The following is a 19,257-nucleotide window of genomic DNA, read 5'->3' as shown; positions in this document are numbered from 1 at the left end:
TATCCAGATGGGAGAAGGAAGAGATAGCACTGCAGAGCCTGCACCACCAAGCGAGGCTTGATGATCGGGGATCACATCCATCCATTGAATTCTCCTGTAAATCCTATAATTGTGGCATTAGTTCCTATTGCAAAGGTGCATTACCTGATGTGAATAACACCTGTCTATCACTCCTTAAAAAACAAACAAGGAACAAAGGCATATGTAAAATTTCTGGTGGTGTTCTTAAACCCTGGGGGACTAGGGAGGGCACGTTGCTTCTGTATTGTCAGCTCTCAGCTACATCCTTATTTGTAATAGTGGTGCACACAATGTATTTTAACTTTAGAAGTGGAGCTATTGAACAATACCACCATGGAAAACCAAGCTGTTGTTAAATAAATAGATGTGAACTTTTTCTTTGCCTGCTCATACAGTCTCGCAGCATGGTTTGTGCCACCCAGCCAGCAAATGGAGTAAATACTGTTTGTATAAAAGCTATGCCCACAATAGAGGACCGGGGACATTCTGAATGCTCTGTTTCAGATTATTATGAGATAAGCAATTATACTCCAAATCATGCTTCTGGTCAAGATTCAGTCACTGAAACAGGAGATTTATACTTCCTTAGGTTTTAAATTATTATTATTTGTCTCCATTTATTAAAATGTTAACAAAGAACTGCTTATCTTAAGGCTCAAGGCATTTAGTTACTTAGTTACAGAGCCAAATAATTAAACAATCAGCTAATAGCTAACCCCAGCAAAGATTCTCACACAACTCCCCATAACACAAAAGCCTCAGACCCCATCAAGCCACTTTCCCTTCAAAAGCCTTTAGTAAATAACTAAACACTCACCACAGCGTGCCCCAGAAGGGTCAACAGACCTGACCTGTCAAGAATCCAAGAGGTTCATTGCAAAATTGAATGTTCCCACAGGGAACGCCAGGCTGCCAACCACTACCCCTCCTCCCGCTTCTTGCTCCTACCCCTTCTCCTGTTTTTCCTGTCCTTGAGGAAGATCAGCAAGACCACGCTGGATGAGCAACGTGGGATGGGGATGTTGGGCTGTGCCTGAAGCAGAACAGCTCCGTGACTTTGTGAGTCCAGCCCAAGCCTTTAGATTCTCTCCAGGAGGCAGCTCTGCAAGGTGGGCAAGCCCAGGTATCATCCCTCAGGTTTGCAACCAACCTACCCTCCCCTCCCTAGTATATGGGCTTCTCTCTCCGTTTAAGTTAGCTCCATGTCCTCTTCTGATGAAGGAAGATAAACTCATCCTACGAAAGTCATTCCTGGCCATGGTGACTACCTCCTGTTCGCTAACAGCAAACCAAAGCCACAAAGGCTAAGCACGTCTCCTTACACAAAGGGGGACAAAACAGTGTTTGCAATTCATCCATCTGCTTCTCCGAAGCCACTGGATTCCTGCTGGCTTATTTGTCCTGCGTTTCCACCAGCTCACTGCCAGCTCTGCCCAGCTCTGCCTCTGCCAGCCATCATCAGGAATTCTCTCTGTTCTGATAAAATACTTTCCTTTCCAAGTTACTCAAGTTCTTTCTAGAATTTTAAAACACAAAAAAAAAAATTGAAACACAAATCCTTTTTCACTGTGAACACCCTGAAGAGCAGGAATCATTTCCCTGCCCCAGTGTACAAAAACATTAATTGTTCAATTTTGACAAAAAAAGATCTAGATCTTGTAGAAAAACTTCACAAAACAGCACCCAAGAGCAGGAGATATATGTGATAGTTAAAAACACAAAAAATGTGCAGATTTTAAGTCTTCATTTGTTCCTTTAAACCAAGCTCCTGGGCTGCTCTATTTGAAAGCACAGCTACTTCCACCAAATGTTAAAACAAAATTGAGGGATTTTTTTCCTGGCATCATCTTTAACTGTGTTATTCTATAAAGATGTAGTTATCTGGTTGGTACAAGAGATGAAACCAGACTAAAACCAAGTAGCTGAGAAACAGGAAGAATTCTTCTGCCCTGGAAGTGAACATTTACAAAGTGAAGTAAGTGTTGCCACATGATACATGCTTGGTACTCTGAGCAAGTACAGAGCTTCCAGCCACACCGACTTGCTAGAGCATGGACATCCAGCATCATGTCAACTCCTATTGAGTGTTACATATACCAAGATCATAAAAAAAAGTGAACCTCCTCCAATTGAAATACTTGCCAATGTCATCATGGGTAAGGGAAAATATTATACCGCACTAACTTGTTTTCCTAAGCTTTGAAGACTTAGAAAAATAAATAATTCTGGTGAGCAGCAAAGAGTTTCACCACTTGCAGGACCCCTTGGACAACAGAAAAGTTCCACATGTGCACCTAAAAATTATCCTCACGTGAGTCCACCTATCTGCCTTGCGTAATGCTCTCTGGCGGATGAGCAACCATGGAACTGCAGCTCCCCCAGGTAACTATTATACCCCAAGCAGCACTCAGCCCTGGCTACAGACACAAGGGCCTCATCACACCCAGCAAAACAGAGCAGTGGGGGCAAAGCTCATGAGGTCCCCTGTTGGTGTGTTGGCAGACACAGGGTGAGACACATGAATATTTCAACATGGCTTTGACGGCTGCAAAGCAGTTGGGTTGATGTGTCTCACCCCCCTGGCTAAAGGAAGAAGATTCCTTCTCAAAAGAAATTATACTTGCCTATGCTCCATGAAGAGATTAAAAATTCCTAAAACTTGTAGACTGCGTGCTCCTACCTGCCTTTATAGTTGTGATAGTTGAGTTACGGCTGCACAGCCACGCAACACACGTCAAAAAATGCCAAGTATCACATGCTCATGGGCTTGGCTGTGTGCTTTATGCTTTGGAAGCCAAGGCAAGGAAGACTTGGAGCATGCCAAGTTCAAAGTAAACAGCAGAGAGACCAGCGAGGCCACCTCCTGCTGCTGGGAACGGCCCTGCAATTCCTTCCTGTTTGTCCCCGTTCTTCATGGTCTGCTCTTTACAGGATGAAGACTTTATACAACAGGCACTGTAGGATTTATCTGTAGATATGGGACAGAGCAAGAAACAGCAAAGCATTGGTCTGTCTTCTGCACAAAGACTCGGTAACCAGGGAGGGAGAAAACACCCCCAGCCTTGAGCAGCCACACCAAAACCCCTAAAATTATTGTGCTGTCTTTTATAATTTTATCAGTATGATAAGTAATTACAGGCCATCTTCAGGATTTGAACCTTTTCTTCCAGGCACCAAATCCTGAGCATTTCTGTTCAATCCATAAGCTACATCAGCCGCCTAAAGTAACAGAATGATAGTCTCTGTGCCAAGTGTACTGGGGAGTACAATATCAGCCTAACACACATGTAATGCAATCTCAAAAATAATTAACTACTCTTCAAACTCATTACAGAAGAGTCTCCTCGTGTAATCTATTATACAATACAAAGGGGAAATGTATCACCTCTTGCCAGAACCTCAAATGAAAAGCTGAAAGAAAATTAACCTCTTCTCTCTAAAAAAGCAGAATCCAAGACTAGGATCATTTTCTCCATGTTTCTACTTACAGCAGCAGCAGAACATCAAATCTTCCTGACTGTATTCTGCACATAACCAAGGGCCAGAGCAATTTAACCAACTCCCATCGTCCAGTTTAGCATTAAAGTCTGCTTGGGAAAGGCTCCATGTAAGATATACAACCTTGGACATATATTAAATCACAAAGGGTTTTTCTTGGTTTTAGTGTTGTCTTGCATCTATTCCAATCTGCAGCTTTTTTCAGGTTCTTTATATGCATTTCAAGAGCAACATAAAAACATAACAAAACATAGCATAAATGCAAGCATAGAAACACAACCTTTTTCTTCCAGGTTCACTGAAGGCCATGCTCAGGACCATCACTACTCAACATGCAAAAGAAATAAATCACAACTGTGAGGTTAAAAATTGCACAATTTCATGTTTGACTGTTAGTTCTGGATGCCGAGAACATCTATTCAGATTCCCTATAAGCAAGTCAGCAGTTGTTTCTTTTGTACACGGTCCCATTTTTACTTGACTATACAAATCCTCTTAATTTTAGCAGCTCGTCTGGAAGTCTCGTCTTGCCTGTTCCCCTGAAATTCATCTTCCCCCACTTCCTAAAGAGGGATTTGAAAAAAAAAGTCACTGGAAACGATACCCCCCAAACATCCCCTCAGCACTTTCAAAAGTCCTAGCCAAAATGCATATAAACCGTAGGGTATTCTCCAAATACTTCAAAGCTCCCTTTTAACCGAGAGCAACATTTAGGCAAAAGACATCGGAGCTAATTTAATTCCAGTTGCACACAGAGAACAGTCCCCTGTGGTACCTGGGGTCAAGAAGGAGCAGCAGAACAAGCCCTGAAGTATCTCCACTTCCAGGTGGCCCACAACCCTTTACGTGACAAGGGTTATTTTTAACTTGCAGACACCTCCGTCACTCCTTGCTGTGGCAGTGGCCCCTGGGCGCTTTGCCACTCTAATGGAAGATGGTTCAAATGCTTCTGCATTGTTAGGAGAAAGGCCATTACCGAGTAATGCTGTGCTGCAGATTTATTACAGAGCCTCCACAGCCATCCCTCATGCCCAAAATACCTATGCTACCCTGGTGAGTAAACAGTATCAGATAAATCTGGATACTTCAACACTGTAATATCTAAACAGAATTATTTTTCATGATTAAACTATGTTTAATAGAACCAAGCTCAAGAACTGCTCAAAATTTAAACTGGGGTTTTCAAATGATTTTTAAGAACTGTTGGCTGGCATACAGATTTATAAATCTTATTACGTTCCTTGAAACAAATTAAACATTGCAACACGGAGACACTGAGCAGGGCACTTCCCAAACTTGCAAAGCGAGTCCTGCATAGCGCACTCTCCCTTGATGCCCTTCGCACCCGAAGAAAGAGCATCATGAACTTCACATCATTTTTCTACACCACAACTTTTTATTATGTTTAAAAATGAAGTACGGTGGTCTCCCCAAGTTCTGTTCCATCCAACCACAACCAAACCTCCTACAGACTTGTCCTGGTCAGTGCAGGTTCCTAAGGGATTCCCTCCCAGCCACCCCATCCAACTCCAGACCTCACTCAGAAACAGCCACAAGCCCCCATGGAGAAAGCCTGAGGTGAGAACCAGCACATCACAAAACTTTCAAAATAGAAACACATTAAAAGCTAGGAGAAAAAAAAAAAAAAAAAAAAAAAAATTACGGGCAAAACTATTATTTTCTCCTCCCCAAACAGCTTCTCATCTTCCCTTCTCTCCCTTCCAGTCCCCCAGCACATTGCCCTTTCCAGTAAACCCTCACGAGTACAATTGGTTTCCTTCGTACAAAGGAATTTTCTCCTCCTCTTGGTTCTTGTGGCTTTGCTACCGTACGGCGCTTTGCAAGGCTGCTCAACATCGCTTAATGTCCCAAACTGATGAGCCAGTTCTTTTGCGGGGGAGGAAAAGCAATAATTACACACAACTTGCAACGGCATGTGAGGAGGGGAAGGAAAGTAGGTCAGATCTCACAACTCCTCAGCTTCGCTGAGGTTCACCAAACGCTTTCACTTACAGTCATCTTAAAAATACAATTACAATAATAGCAGCAAGGCAAGTGAAAGAAACAGCACAGTAGAATTCAGCTAAAACTTAAGTGTCATTCTGTCCCTCTCTTTGATATGGATAATGTCATTTGTGTGGTGATGAGCAGCCAAAGGACCTGAACCAGCAGAAAGTGAAGCCCATGAGACACCTCCACGCCAGTTGCTGACTACTCTCATACTCAAAAGTAGGTCCAGGAAAACCAAATCCCCTAAAAGGGGTTTTTCTTCCAAAAAGAAAAATCCAGCAGTGATAATTAAGAGATGGGAAAGGATACCCTGGAGATGTACGTAATCAGTAAACAAATTATCAACTTTTTTTTCTTAAAAAAAACTCCTACATAAATATTTACCCCTCTAACAGAATATCTCATTTTGTAACTGCCCTCGTTGAGACGCGCAGCCCACAGGCAGAAAACGCCGACTCAGTTTCGCTGATGCGCCGACTCCAACTGAAACCCAAAGGACCAAACTTCCAGAACAGCTCGGCGCTCCCAGCACACGTTTCGTAATTACAACAGGAGCTCTTGGCTGCTGCGCTCCTGCAAATCTGGTCTTTATTTAATATTTGCCTGTATTCAAAGTCACTCCAACTTCTCCTTCAATCAGTTTAAAAGTCAGCTAAGGGGCGGCATCCCTGATGTTGGGAGCACGTTGTGCCAAACTCTCCCAAAAAAGATGCTACAGATACACAGAGCGATGTGCTGAACTTAAATTCAAAGGTCTGAATTTCAACTCTGTTCCCAAATTGCTCTAAGGATGATTTTACCCTGGCAGGCTCTAAGCCAAATCAAGTCTTGTCCAGTTTCCCACAGACACCACAAACACAAATCAGTGTGTCCTGACCGACTCTGCAGAAGATGCTCCCACCAGACCAGCACAGCATGTCCAGCCTGCAACCATGGAACCAAACCCTGGTTGCAATAACTGGTGCGAAACTCCAGATTCTTCATCATTTCAGATGTGTTTTGGGTTCCCAGTGCCTTTTCAGCATTAATTTTGAACTTGTTTAACTACACTGAAATTAAATTTTCTCTTCCAGTTAAACCAGGTGCATTATTACAGATAGACAAGATGTAACTTGCCTGAGTGGGTGATGGTTCTTTTAAAAACATGGATTTATATTGCTATAAATGCTGCTTTCAAAAAAGTCTCTGCTTTCACTGTAAAGCTTCAGCCTTGAGGACTCACAAAATGTTTAACACATAAAAATCTGACACTTCCAATAAGGAATTTTTCTCTACTAATGATAGAAAAGGGATAGTTAGGCATTTTTCTTGCATTCTCATCTGTTCCTAAACTAAATGTTCATTTTAAGAAAATACTAATCTTTGAATGTATTTGTTTGAAGCCAAGTGATCATTTCTCCTGAAGCTGGATATAGAAACTGCATATAGAAATACGCTCATTAAGACCTATGCTATGGTTTTATTAAAACACCACAACAGTCCATCGTCTCATGTGTACACAATCTTGCATAACTGGAGACGTCAGCATTTTCATTGTAAATTCTGCTTTCAAAGGTTTGTAACTTGCCTGTAAAAAAGTTACTGTAGCCTGAGATCTGTTGCAAGTTCTTTGCCAAGGAAAAGCTATTTTAAATTTAGAAAACTATGCAGCCGCTGGAGTCAGACGTTTGGTGTTTGGTTTGAAAATCTTCTGACTCAAAAAACAAACAAACAAACAAAAACCAAACACCACAAGAAATTAAATTCCTAAAAGTTTCTATTTCCACCCCTTCAAAATGCTGCAATCACATGGCAGATAAGCCTGAAACTTGCGATCATTTGTGCTACTTTGCAAAACAGTTGTAGCGCTGACACATCAACTCCCAGTGTCTCATCAACACCACCTGTAAATAACAACCCTACCCATGCCCAATTAGCGTGCAGCTCAAGACCAAGCCCCTGCTAAAGGACTGAGGATTTTAAACGCAGAATGGACACGTTAAGACTGATTTAATCTGGCTGCTTGTACAATTCCTCCAAATCTCAGCTAGCAATTCCTGTACCAGGCCAAATAACTTACTGAACCGGATCCCTGAAAGGGCATCCTGCCCTCACCCGAAGCTGCAGGGATGTCACATTCCTCCATAATGGGCTGTGATAATTGCCCTTGCATTTAAAAAAATATATATATATTTAACTAATCAGTTTGAATTGTTAATAATTTTCAGATAGTGAAGCCACTTGTTTAAAAAAAAAAATAGAACAAGGGAAACCGGGGTAAACTTTTTGCTTTATTTCTCCTACTAAATTGGATCCAGGTGCTTCTCCACCACCTCTGCCCAAGGAAGATGACCACCGTGGGGTCCCACCAGCCATGCAAGCCCTCAGCAGGGTGGCACCACCATGGAGAGGACCTCTGGGGACACCCCAGGATGGGACAGGGGACATCCCCACCTCCACAGGCTGCAGCGCTGGAAGCCTGAGAAGCACCTCACAAGACCCCAAGTCCTGACCAAGGCAGGTCATGGTGGCTACAGTAGCATCTCCGAGTGGACTGGGCTAAGTGCTGTGACCACATGTGACCTTAACCTTTAAGTACTGCCTGTGTTTTTACAAAAAAATGAAGGTATATTGCTCATATTATGCAACATTGTTACAAAAAGGGTAAAGCTCTGGGTACTTCACTGAATGTGTTTATATTTGCAGGTTGTTTAGTGCCAGCAAATAGCTGTGACTGAGTTAAAACCCAAATGATGGCTCCTTACTCACTTCAGCACTTATCACCCGTTAAAGAAGGTCCCTCTCTCTCACTGCTGCTCCCAGGAACCTCCCAAATGTGCATTTAAGGCCATTTTGCCCCGTGTTTTTCCCAGCACACAGAATTAGGCTGTCCCTTGTGGAAAGCTTAAATTAGTCCTTTGAAATCTGACCTAAATTAACAGAACTAAACCACATTGTTATTGCACCAGGCGAGAGGGCTCCGAGTGGGTGCTCCAAGGCCAGCAGCAAGGCGTTGCATGTGGGGAAGAGACTAAATTAGCTACCCGGCAGAACGATAACACACAGCTTGGGCAAGGGAAGGTCAAGGGAGAGCTTGCTATTTATCAAATACATGTCTAAACTAATTATTCAGTTCACAAAGTAACCCTTCAACCTATGTGTGCGGTCAAAGCCCTTTTGAAATGTTGGCTATCATCAAAGGCCTTCACAGCCTTGGTGCGCAGAAAGAGAATGGCTCCTTTATACACACTGGGGTAGGCTTATTTCTAAATATTTAAAAGCAGAAAGGCTTTGTGCTCCCTAGGGTAAAAAAACATGTGTGTAAACACTTGATGCAAGACATAGTTCGATAGCTGACAGTCCCCAAACTAACTCTTACAGGTCCTGTTTCTGATCACACTGCTCAATAGCCTCAGTTTTTAACCATCCGTGTTCAGGGAAGAAAGCAATAATCACCATACTCGTGATCCAGCACCCATGATATCAATATTGACATTATAATTTACAACGGCTCAAGATACCATCTTCAGAGTAAATACTTTCATATGTACCAAAGGAATATCTAATGCTCACAAATGAGCTTCAGAGCTCAACGAGCCCAGTGTTTTATAAAAGCACCCGCGAGCAGTGTGCTACCAAAGAGAGCGGATTGACCGTAGATAAGCAAAAGTAAAGTACCTTGATGCAGGACAACATTTTGCATGTATTCTGCACATATTCATGCATTTAACTACACTATTAGATAAATATTGCTTGTGCTGAAGTACATACTTAACCAGGTACTCCAAAGAAAGAGCTGTAAATGTCCCTTAAGTTATTTTTATCTGAGACAAGAATACATTATCTATTACAATCAAAGGAACAAAAAGCCACAATCTCAATTCCTGTTAATGTAGCATACAGCTTTTTTTTAATATTCTGAATCACTAAGACAATAAACAGTAACAATAAAAGCACCTAACATTAAAAAAAAAAAGACAACATTTAGGGGATGTTCATAAAGGATGACTAAGGAACAGATCAACACGTGTCACCAAAGGTCATGGCCCTGTCGACCTTCTCAGCTGGTATGAAATGTCATCGCTCTAATGACTGCACAGTCAGCAGCCCTCCCGAAAATTCACATTATTAGAGCACCTGATCCCCCAAATGAGCTGTGGCCAAGACATTTAGTATTTACTAAATTCAAGACAAGAAAAGTCTGCTTGGTCTTTGAAGAGATTTTTTGGAGGGTGTTTTGGTTTGTTTTCAGCTGACAGAGCTTGTGGGTGGCAGTGATGGAACCCAGAGAAGGTGATTGTGTAAAAAGTTGGTGTTTTTTTAAAAGAGGTTTAAGGAAGCACATAAAGGAGGTTTTTATTTCCCAAATCTCAGATATAAATCCTACACAATTCCCTGTATTCTGCAACATAAAAGCTGCTATTATACCATTAACTTAAAAGCATGTTTTTTTCTTCCTTTCTGGTAATGATTCGGGTTCTCACATCTAAAATAGTTTCATGTCAGTAACATTCCTGCCCGGGGAAGAAGTTTTAAATCCTTTTTAACAATTTACACTTTGATAAATCCCAGATTCCACCCTCTGGATATTCACTGTGGAAGAAACATATTTTTAAACTGTGCTTTTTAAAACAATAAACACTATTCCTTCCCTGAAAAGCTGAAAAATTATTAGGCATCCTTCAAAAAATATTACTCTTCTCCCTGTAAAATACTCTACCAGTCATGTAATCCCATTCTTTCTGATTTAACCACAAAACTAGGGGACCTCACTACAAACAGCTAAACAGAAACCAGAATTATTCGCAATTTTGTCATTCCTCTGAAAAGCCAAAAAGGCACCAGATGTGCAATTAACAAATCCTACAGTAAGTGGTGATGAGATTTGGTCTTTTATTTTAATCTCAAATTACCCTCAAAAGAAAACAAACAAAAATCTTTGCTATCAACAATCTCTATGGCTGACAGATGACAATATTGCTATGCTTTGTTAATTTTTTCAGGAATGTTTGCTAGGGAGGAGTGTTCATCGTCTCTAAATAGTTCATCCCCTGCCATCAATAAAAATGTACTTGGAATGGATTCTAAAAATGTGTTAGTTGGTGACATCTATTTTTAGAGGCAGTGGATAGAAACAAATAAGTTTTGCATGAAAATGTATTTAAACAAAAACAAAGCTGTATCCGTGGACATGAGTAGCAGAATGTGTAAAGGCCAAATTCTCTCCAGCAAGCTTGTTGGATCAGAAATGCTCTATGGACTATTAGATTGGTTTGACAGTTGTGTTATTAGAGATGTAATGGCTCCTCCAAAGGACAGATACCACCTTACAAAGGAAGCCTCGCTTTCCCCCTCCACTGTTCAGAGAGCAGGAAAGATCCTACACAATGCAGTAAAATCAAATCACCTCACGACAATAGAAAAGCAGCCCCTCCTTAGCTCTTTAGAGAAGAAAAACACTTTGCAAAGCTTGAGGAACGGATAAACCTAGAAGAACACACCAACATGTGCACACTCAAAATAGAAGGTTTTATCAAAATGCCTCTTCCAATTGAAAGGTTTTGAGTAGCCTTTGCCTTCATGGTAATAAACTGCAAGCCTTGCCATTCAGATTTCAACATTTACACTCCCAGAACTTGTAATCCAGTGACAGTATCAACTGCTCTTGGGTATTAACAACAGGGAAATTCATCCTAAGTACAAACACCAACAAAGCTGCAACACCATTTTTGCCTGATAAAATTAAACATTCAGGCCACACAATTAAAAACTATTGGGATTTCTTTTTCCTGAACTTCTCCAGTTAAGAGAATCACAAAGACAGGCAGCTATACAGCCATTTCATTTCTTGAGACAGCAACATGCCACACGTATGTTGGTGCGACTGGTTTCCTTAAAGACCCATTCCTGAAAACTTTCAGCTATACACTTTAATTATACAACGTGATGACAGTCCCAAGTGAAATCACTGACATCACTTGCTTGCATAATACTAAATAAATGGGTGCTTGCACGAACACAGCCCACGTGTGAGCAAGAAAAGTCAGAAAGCATAACTCTTGAGGGCTCTTCTGTTACTTGCCTTAGATTTACCAAAGCGCATAAAGATGCTGATTTCTATTTCAGATGTCATTTTAAAATTAACTTCTGCAGAATTAAGGATTCTAGAGTGATTTACCTTCAGGTTCCAGCGTGGCGTCTTCAACAACTAAATTAAACGAAGGTCGAGCCAGGGCAAGTCCAGCCATGGTGACCACCACCAGGCAGATAAGGCAACCCGAATCCCAGCTGACCATCTTTTTAAAGTAAATTCCTGGTCCATTTCCATATCTCCATGTGGACTTTAATCCCATCTGAGCACCTCTAGAGAAGCATGGAGAGAAAGCGGTGCCTTCGGCCAGGGTGATGCCTCCTCCCTTGGAACGATGGCTGCTGCTGTGGGGAAGAGATTGAACACTGTCAGTGACCCCTTCTGAAAGAGCAAACCCAAAAACTTCAGAAAGCCCTGAACAGACCTGTGGTGAGAGGGGGAGGAGGAGGAGGATGGGAAAAAAACAGTTTTCCAGCTTCAAGAATATGTGAAAAGTGAGTGACTTTTCATTTTCTGTTAGCAGCTTCCATCATCACCTGAGGCGAAACCAAGTCCTCCTTGTTTTCACAAAATCACTTCTCAGCACATATTTAGAGAGCTGTTCTACCGACAGAAAAAATATAGTTTTTTAAAAAACGAAAGGCACACACATGTGCAGGCACATAACCTGTAATGCTTCAAAATTACCACAATTATACAAATCATACACTTGTTATTGTTTGAAGGTTTATGTAAGTTTGCCTTGTTTTTCATTCCTTCACCTAGGCAGCTCTGCGGCCAGCTGAATGTACAAGAAGTCAGTAATTTTCCACAAGAAAAACTGTTGAAAAATACTCTTTAGACTTGGATAATCCATAAAACTTTATTTGATCTCAGGACTTCCAGCTCCCCTATGGATGTACCTTCTACTGCCTCAGTTCAGTGTCATTTTGAAGGCTGAGAGTCCTGCGCAGGTGAAAGACTCAGGTCTTTGCAGGGATACTGGTCAGCTACACTGCATTACAGGGAATTAAAATCTGTATAAAGTGTGGCACAGATTGCACTTTCACAGGCAACCTTCCCAGCATCTTTTTCCATTCCTATGTGCTAAACTGCACAGCACACACATTTCTGTTCTCAATCTCTCTCTCAATAATGCTTATCAATAGATATTTTTTGGACAAAGAAAAGAAAAATCTATTTTATTCACAGCAAAACTAATCTAAACGGATGGAGTTGATCGGTAATCCAGGCAAGGGCTGATGGAAGAGAGAAGAGGTACCAAAGTAATTGGCACTCCCTTCAGGAGAGCCTGTTGCCACCACACTAAGATGCCAGGTGAGGGTCACAAGAGCATCCTCACAGGGTGATTCAGCAGCTCAACCAGAAAATTAGACTTGATTTTCCGCTTCAAAAGTAAAAGACGGTAAACCTCAGTGAATGGATAAAACAAGTAACGGCAGCAATTGTTCTAATCTGGCCAATGATTCATCTAGATGTGATGAAATCAAAATGAAGCTTAGAGAGAGCTTGTCTTGGAGGGAAAAATAACATAATACCTCTCATTCCCTCCTGCCCTCACTCTTGAAGACTGCCTTTTCTTTCTTGAGAGTGTAGAGATAAAGACAAACTCCTCAAAACTCCCTGTCATTTGGATGTGCTGTGGTACCTTAGCACAGAGTACACACAAACATGGACAAATATTATCCTTTTATAGAGGCAACAATTAAAAAGTGTATTCAGATTTTATCAGCCTTTTGCTACCTGCTCCCTACAAACCCAGTTCACAGTGCTAAGGACAGAAACACTGTTGAGGCATCTTTTATCTTGAGTACTATATACAATAACTTCTGGAGTCAGTAGAAACGGATTTTAGATGAAACAAATATGGCACTTGAGGAAAATAATTAATACATTGTATTTTTCATGAATCGCTGATACTTCAGGGCAAGCTTTTTCATCTCAGCTGCTACCAGTTCAAAGCTCTGTCCCTCCTTTAGAGATTTAAGCATAGCATGAGCATCCCAGACTACGAGCTACCAACTACCATTAAACCTCCAGTGAAACCACCACCAGACCACTGCATAAATATTTGCAAAGAGCTTGCTGAGCGCTTCTTTAAATAAGCGCAAATCAGGTGCAGAACTGAAAAGAGCTCTGTCTCCAGGACCCATTTGTGTTTGAAGGGCTGGAGCAAGCCCTCCCGGACACTACCACCCAGGTCACCCTCCTGCCTCACCACAGCTCTGTAGCTCAGTTTATGCAGCTGTAAAGCAGGTAGAAGCATTAATTAACAGGCTGTACGTAAAGCTAATTTAATTTCCATATATCATCCTGTAAACTCTGATTAAAAGCTATGTATATAAATGCAAAATGTAATCACCATTTTGCAAAGAGAAAACATACCAGAATGCTTGCATATATTCCAGAGTCCTTTTTAACAGCATCAATTTCACTTACATTTCAGCCGTTTCAGATTTTTAGGCCACATGAAATGCCACTGAAAGCACATTTGTGGTTCCTACCCTCATCTCAAGTTCTGAAGTGCAGCACAAGGCTACTTGACCACACGTCTTCTCACCTGAAGCTTTTTGCCAGCTTCTGCACCTCAACATCTGCCAGCAGAAAGAAGGGACCCTTCATCCACAAGGCAGCGGAAAATTCAAAACCGTGGCTTGCAAAGGCGTAGCAAAGCAAAAATCAGAGCTCTGGACCCATCCAAGGAGCCAAACCACTTTTCACCATCACGACAGCAACCGGGGTTTGAGGATTGCCCCTTCCCGAAAGAAGTGGAGTCCAGCGAAGATAAAACGAAACCAAATTCTTCTCATAGTTTAGTTGCCACAGTTGCTGGGGGACGAGTCTCTGGAAAGACCTCCTGCGCTGGATAATTATGTACCTCTATCTCAATGTTTGGAACACAGCCCCAGCATGCTTTTTGGCCTCCACAATTCTGGCTTCCTGACTACAATACCATAATCCCTCCTGGAGTCTCAGACTCAGTGAAAGCCACACGTAGTGTTTATTTTTCCCCTTGAAAGGGAACTCTGTCTCTCTTCTCAGCCTACACTTTGGGGAGGAGTTGTCAGGCTCCAGTGATTGATGGCTCTCCTTGCCACTCGCTCATCAAGTCAATTTTCACCTCGTCACATACCTGCCCAAATTTCTTTGCCAAACTGACAAGCATGGGAAAGCAGACTGGTTTGGGAGCCCAACCAAATTCCTCCAAGCTGTACTCCAGTTTAAACACACACACACACACACAAACAAGTAGTACTTGTTCAGCAGTGGCATTAATTAAATTCAATACTCAGTGTTCTTTTTAATCTACTTCCATTGTTGTTTATAAGATGTTTATCACTCCCCAGGGAGAGTACAATTTGTAGAGCATGTTAACCAAATCAATACATTGCTCATTGTATAACTCTTCAGCATCTTTCTCTATTAGGCAGGGAATAGCATAATCTGAATGAAATATGGATCTTCTCTCCACAAAGAAATCCGAAGCACCCTAAAAAGCCCAGTAGCTTCATCAGAAAAATCCAGGTACACGAAGCTCTAACGCTAACAGCTTTGTATACACATACCCACACACTAATATATACGAGTCTCTAAATGTGTATATACACACGCATATAAAGCTAACAAGACTCTTTATCATAGTTCAATCTCCAAGCAAATCTGAGCATCACAGCTACTAAACATTAATTCTGGAGAACTAATGGGAACCGGCTGGCAGCTTCAGTACTTTTTCATTGTTTGAACTTCTTTCATTTGCTTTCCAGGACTATCCTGTTTTTCTCAAGTCTTTTGCCACTAAGAGATTGGGAGGGGGGGGAAATCTGCATTTTAATTGACATTCCTGAGAGAGAGAGAAGTCCAGAGGCTGCTGATTGCTGTCTATTCAGCCCAAACAGGCTTTTCAGATGAAAATGAGTAAGGGCTAGTGGAAGATTTACAGGGATTTGGTACAAAGGAGACAATGAAGTTTTAAATGTTGATAGCGTTTCACACCAAACGCATAATGGGTCCCTGTTTGAACGGGCCGTTTTGCATTTAAATATATATTTCATTGAGGTTCTCTCTTCACCCCCCCCCCCCCCCCCCCCTTATCTCAGGCGGGGGCGGTTCTGAACCGCCGGCCCCGCTCCCCGGGCACGGTGGGGAAGGACCTCCCGGTCTCCCTCGCTCCGGGCGGCCCGTCCAGGGAGTGCCGGCCCCTCCAGCCAGCGGTACCGAACCCTAGGGGGATGCTCCCCAAGGCTGAGCTCCGCTTTCTCATCCCCCGCTGACCGCCTTGCTGTCACCGCTGGAAACTGTCCCCAAAGACAGCCGTGCGCGAACCGGCACGGACCCAGCGGTCCTGCTCGGGCATCACCCCGCACCGTAGAGGCAGAAAGTCCGACCCGCAGCCCCGCCAGGGAGCAGCGGGGGAACGCACCCCCGCCGCCCCGCCGCATCCCGGCCCCCGGGGCTGCCCGAGTCCCGCATCGGCACAACCCGCCCCGGTGCCGGCGAGCACTAGGTGCGAGGCCCCGCACCTAGAGCGCAGCAGCGGGCACCGGGAAAGTGCCGGGATTTCCAGCCCTTCACCACCTTGTAACCGGCTCGAACCTTCCCCTCCGCCCGCTTCCCCTGCCAGGCCAGCCCAGTGCCATTACCTGCAGCGAGAAAGCTCCGCGGGAAGGGTCGGTTCCCCCGCAACAGGCGCGGTGCCGAGCAGCGGCTCCCTGAGACGGGGCGAAACTCCTCGGCGGCCGCGGTCACTCCGCAGGCAGCCCCGGCGGGGCCGTCTGGCAAACCCGCAGCGGCGCAGCGGGGCGCATCCCCCGCGGGACGCGGCTGGGGGAGGCAGGAGGGAGGCGAGACGAGGCAGGAACCGGCCCGGCGTCCCGTCCCGTCCCCTCGTTCGGCTGCAGCGCTACCGCCTCAGAGGGACGAGCCCGCCGTGCCCGGCGCCAGCAGCCTCCTCCCCCGGGCGGGCATCGCCGAGCACAGCGCCGCGGGTCCCGCTCCGCTCCATCCAGCCGCCCTCCCCGACCCGCCGCAGCTTTGTCAAGCCGACAACCCCCCTCGGGTGGGTGGGTGGTTTTTGGTTTTGGTTGCTTTTTTTTTTTTTAAAGTCTCCCCCCCCTTTCCCTCTCTCTCTCTCTCGCCGCACTACTCCTCCGGCTCCCTTCCTCCCTCCCCTGGTCACTCCCCCCGCTGCAACCCGAGCCGTTTCCTGGACGGTGCTGCTCGGCTCTGCCAATCGCGGCGGCCGCGGTGCGGAGCCTGTTCCCCCGCCCGGCCCGGTGCGCAGCGCTGCGCCTCCCGCTCCGCTCCCGCGGAAGGGCTGCACTCAGCCGCTGCCCCAGCCGGGGATCGGGGCTGCTTCCCCGGCGGCGAGAGCCCAGCAGAACCGAAGCGTGGGTGTTGCAACTCAGAAGCAGCGTTAAAGAGGGGGCGAGTGAGGAGCAGGGTCCCCCCGCTGCGTTACCAGGGGAGCGGGGAAGCGCATCCCACAGCGGGCGCAGGGCTGGCGGGGGAGGAATCCTGCAGAGGCACCTAAATGCTGAAATACGCTACCAGCTTTCCCTGAAAAGCCCTCCAGAAGTTTAGATAACGTCCGCTCAGAAAATCCCGCAGTTTAGGAGTCTTAGTTCGGAGCCTGATTTCAACTTCCGTGTGAATTCATCTGACACCTTTAATAATTGCGTGCGTGGTGCCCTAACAGGGAAAGTTGTCAAATAGTTGTGCAAACATAATTTGCCTGGACACACAGATTGAAAACTGCAGAATACTGGTATTCAAAATTCAGTGTAACTTAAGCTGATACTTGCTTAATAAAACATTTGCTTTAGATACCATTAACTAAAAGGTTGCTAATAGGCACTGCATGTAATGCTTGCTTTGTAGAATCAGCTTGACAAGAAGATCAGTAAGTGGTGGTTGCCCCAAATTAAATCAGTGTTGATCAATTTAATGTTACTTTATTTAAGCATAGCCCTACTATACATTTTGTATGTTGTGTGCAATATTGATCAAGGGGACTTTCAAGGACTATGCACAGTGGCATAGTAGCATAACTCTCTACTTACATACTTCCAGACACTGAAAACTTGAAAACAAGTTTTCTGAGCATATGTACTGGCCTCCCAGAAAGTACTTTCCCAGCATCACCAGTGGTAATGCTGGCTTTATGAGAGATGGCAGGCAAATTTGTAATTGATTAGAAACACAGGTTTAATTTTTTTCCCCTGTTCCTAAAGCAGCAGACATCTGAGTGTTCTAATTGAGAAGCTGAGATGTCACAGTCAAGATCCAATTTTCCCAGCTCTGGGCATGTCCATCGCCCATTGAAAACATTGTTAGCGCATTCTCACATAAATTATTGTCTGACACAGGAAGCTGCAATACCTCTCCCCATTCACTGATATCTTTGCATACTCTGAAAGAAAAGGAAGCATTCCACTAAAAATGACAAATCAGAACACCTATTCCCAATGTCTGGAAGCACTTGTCAGAATTTATTCTTTTTCAGGATGAAAAGATAGCAGTCTATCAATAGCAGCCTTTTCTCTTAAATGAGCCACATTCTCCTAAAGTGGCCCACAACAGCCCAACTCCTCAACCTGAGAAAAGCAGAAGCATGTTTGGAATTAAAAGGGAGGGGTCGGGGATCAATTCTGTCATCATATTTAGGCTTCAAGAGATCTCAGTGGGCCCAGGGAGCCTTTCATAGCAGTTAGGCTGCTGAATGAGAGCATAATCTCTTTACAGTTTTTTCCTCCTCCTCTCAAAGTGGCTGGGATCTTTTCTGTGAGCCCTCCTGCACGTGAATGGTGTGGCTAATAAGCCTATTAATGAGGTTCCACAGCGGAGTGTGAATAGGTAAATAAGCCCCAATCTGTTGAGGTTCAGGAGCAAGGGCAGTAAAGCCATCATGAACTAAAGGTGACAGTTTGAACTGAAATAGGAACAACAGCTCCAGGTTTCAAGCGAAAGAAAAGACGGACAAGGCACACATTCAGGCTCCTTCTACCCCCTACCGAGTCCTATTTTCTCTCCCATTCTTCCTCCTTTATAAAATGTCTTGAGTAGTCACCCATTTTTTCAAAAGCTCTTGAGACGTCCTTTTTCATCCTGGCAATGATACATCAATAGGGAGGAAGGAAAATGAGGACACCAATGCTCCTTTGCACCGCACGTTTCAAAAGCAGGAACAGTGCTGTCCCCTCTCACATATGGAAGCGGGGCGGGGGGAGGAGAAAGAAAGTTAAATTGAATCTTTCGGCCCTGCCAGCTCTTTGTCACTGCTGTCAGCTGGACCCTCTCCCCACTCAGGCAGGGATGCAGTTAATGTTCAACAGGGGTGCAGTAGGAGCGAGGGGCTCCAGCTGCAGGGAAGGCACAGCTGGGCTTGGACAAATCTCCATGGCAGAGAAAGCAGAGGTGAGGAGATCAATTCATTTCCATCTGGCATCTCTTTTACCTGGCAGGGTGAGGTGGAGGTGTGCCTGACCTCAGGCTGCTCCTGGGCTGGATCCACAAGAGCCCAACTCAAGGGATTTAGGCTTGAGGTAGAAGGCTGAGAAGACAAAGAGCTTGTGTCTACAGAGAGATGAGGTGAGATAGGCAACCGATGCCTTCGAGTGATGTGGGCAGAGTCACCTTAGAAACAAACATAACACGGAGTG

The 19,257-nt window shown here is 44.2% G+C and overlaps 1 protein-coding gene across 20 annotated transcripts in view; it reads right to left on the bottom strand.

Annotated features, from left to right (window-relative positions):
• FGFR2 (fibroblast growth factor receptor 2) overlaps window positions 1–16,735 on the bottom strand; it is an 85,905-nt gene extending 69,170 nt beyond the window's left edge. For 3 of the 20 annotated variants that reach the window (XM_013368099.3, XM_021292001.2, XM_013368102.3), the window contains exons 1-2: window positions 14,160–14,613; window positions 11,687–11,943 (exon numbers count right to left, since the gene is read on the bottom strand). In XM_013368099.3, coding sequence (XP_013223553.3) covers window positions 11,687–11,943; window positions 14,160–14,221 — 319 coding nt within the window. In that variant the 5' untranslated portion in view covers window positions 14,222–14,613. Of the gene's footprint in view, window positions 1–11,686; window positions 11,944–14,159; window positions 15,367–16,239 lie in introns of those variants that run through there. The other 17 variants (XM_065066851.1, XM_065066853.1, XM_013368095.3 and 14 more) reach the window with 12 other exon arrangements.
• Between the last annotated feature and the right edge of the window lie 2,522 nt (window positions 16,736–19,257).

This window comes from Columba livia, chromosome 6 (genome assembly GCF_036013475.1).
Source record: "Columba livia isolate bColLiv1 breed racing homer chromosome 6, bColLiv1.pat.W.v2, whole genome shotgun sequence".
NCBI classification, from domain to species: Eukaryota; Metazoa; Chordata; class Aves; order Columbiformes; family Columbidae; genus Columba; species Columba livia.
This window is presented reverse-complemented; position numbering and strand designations above follow the sequence as displayed.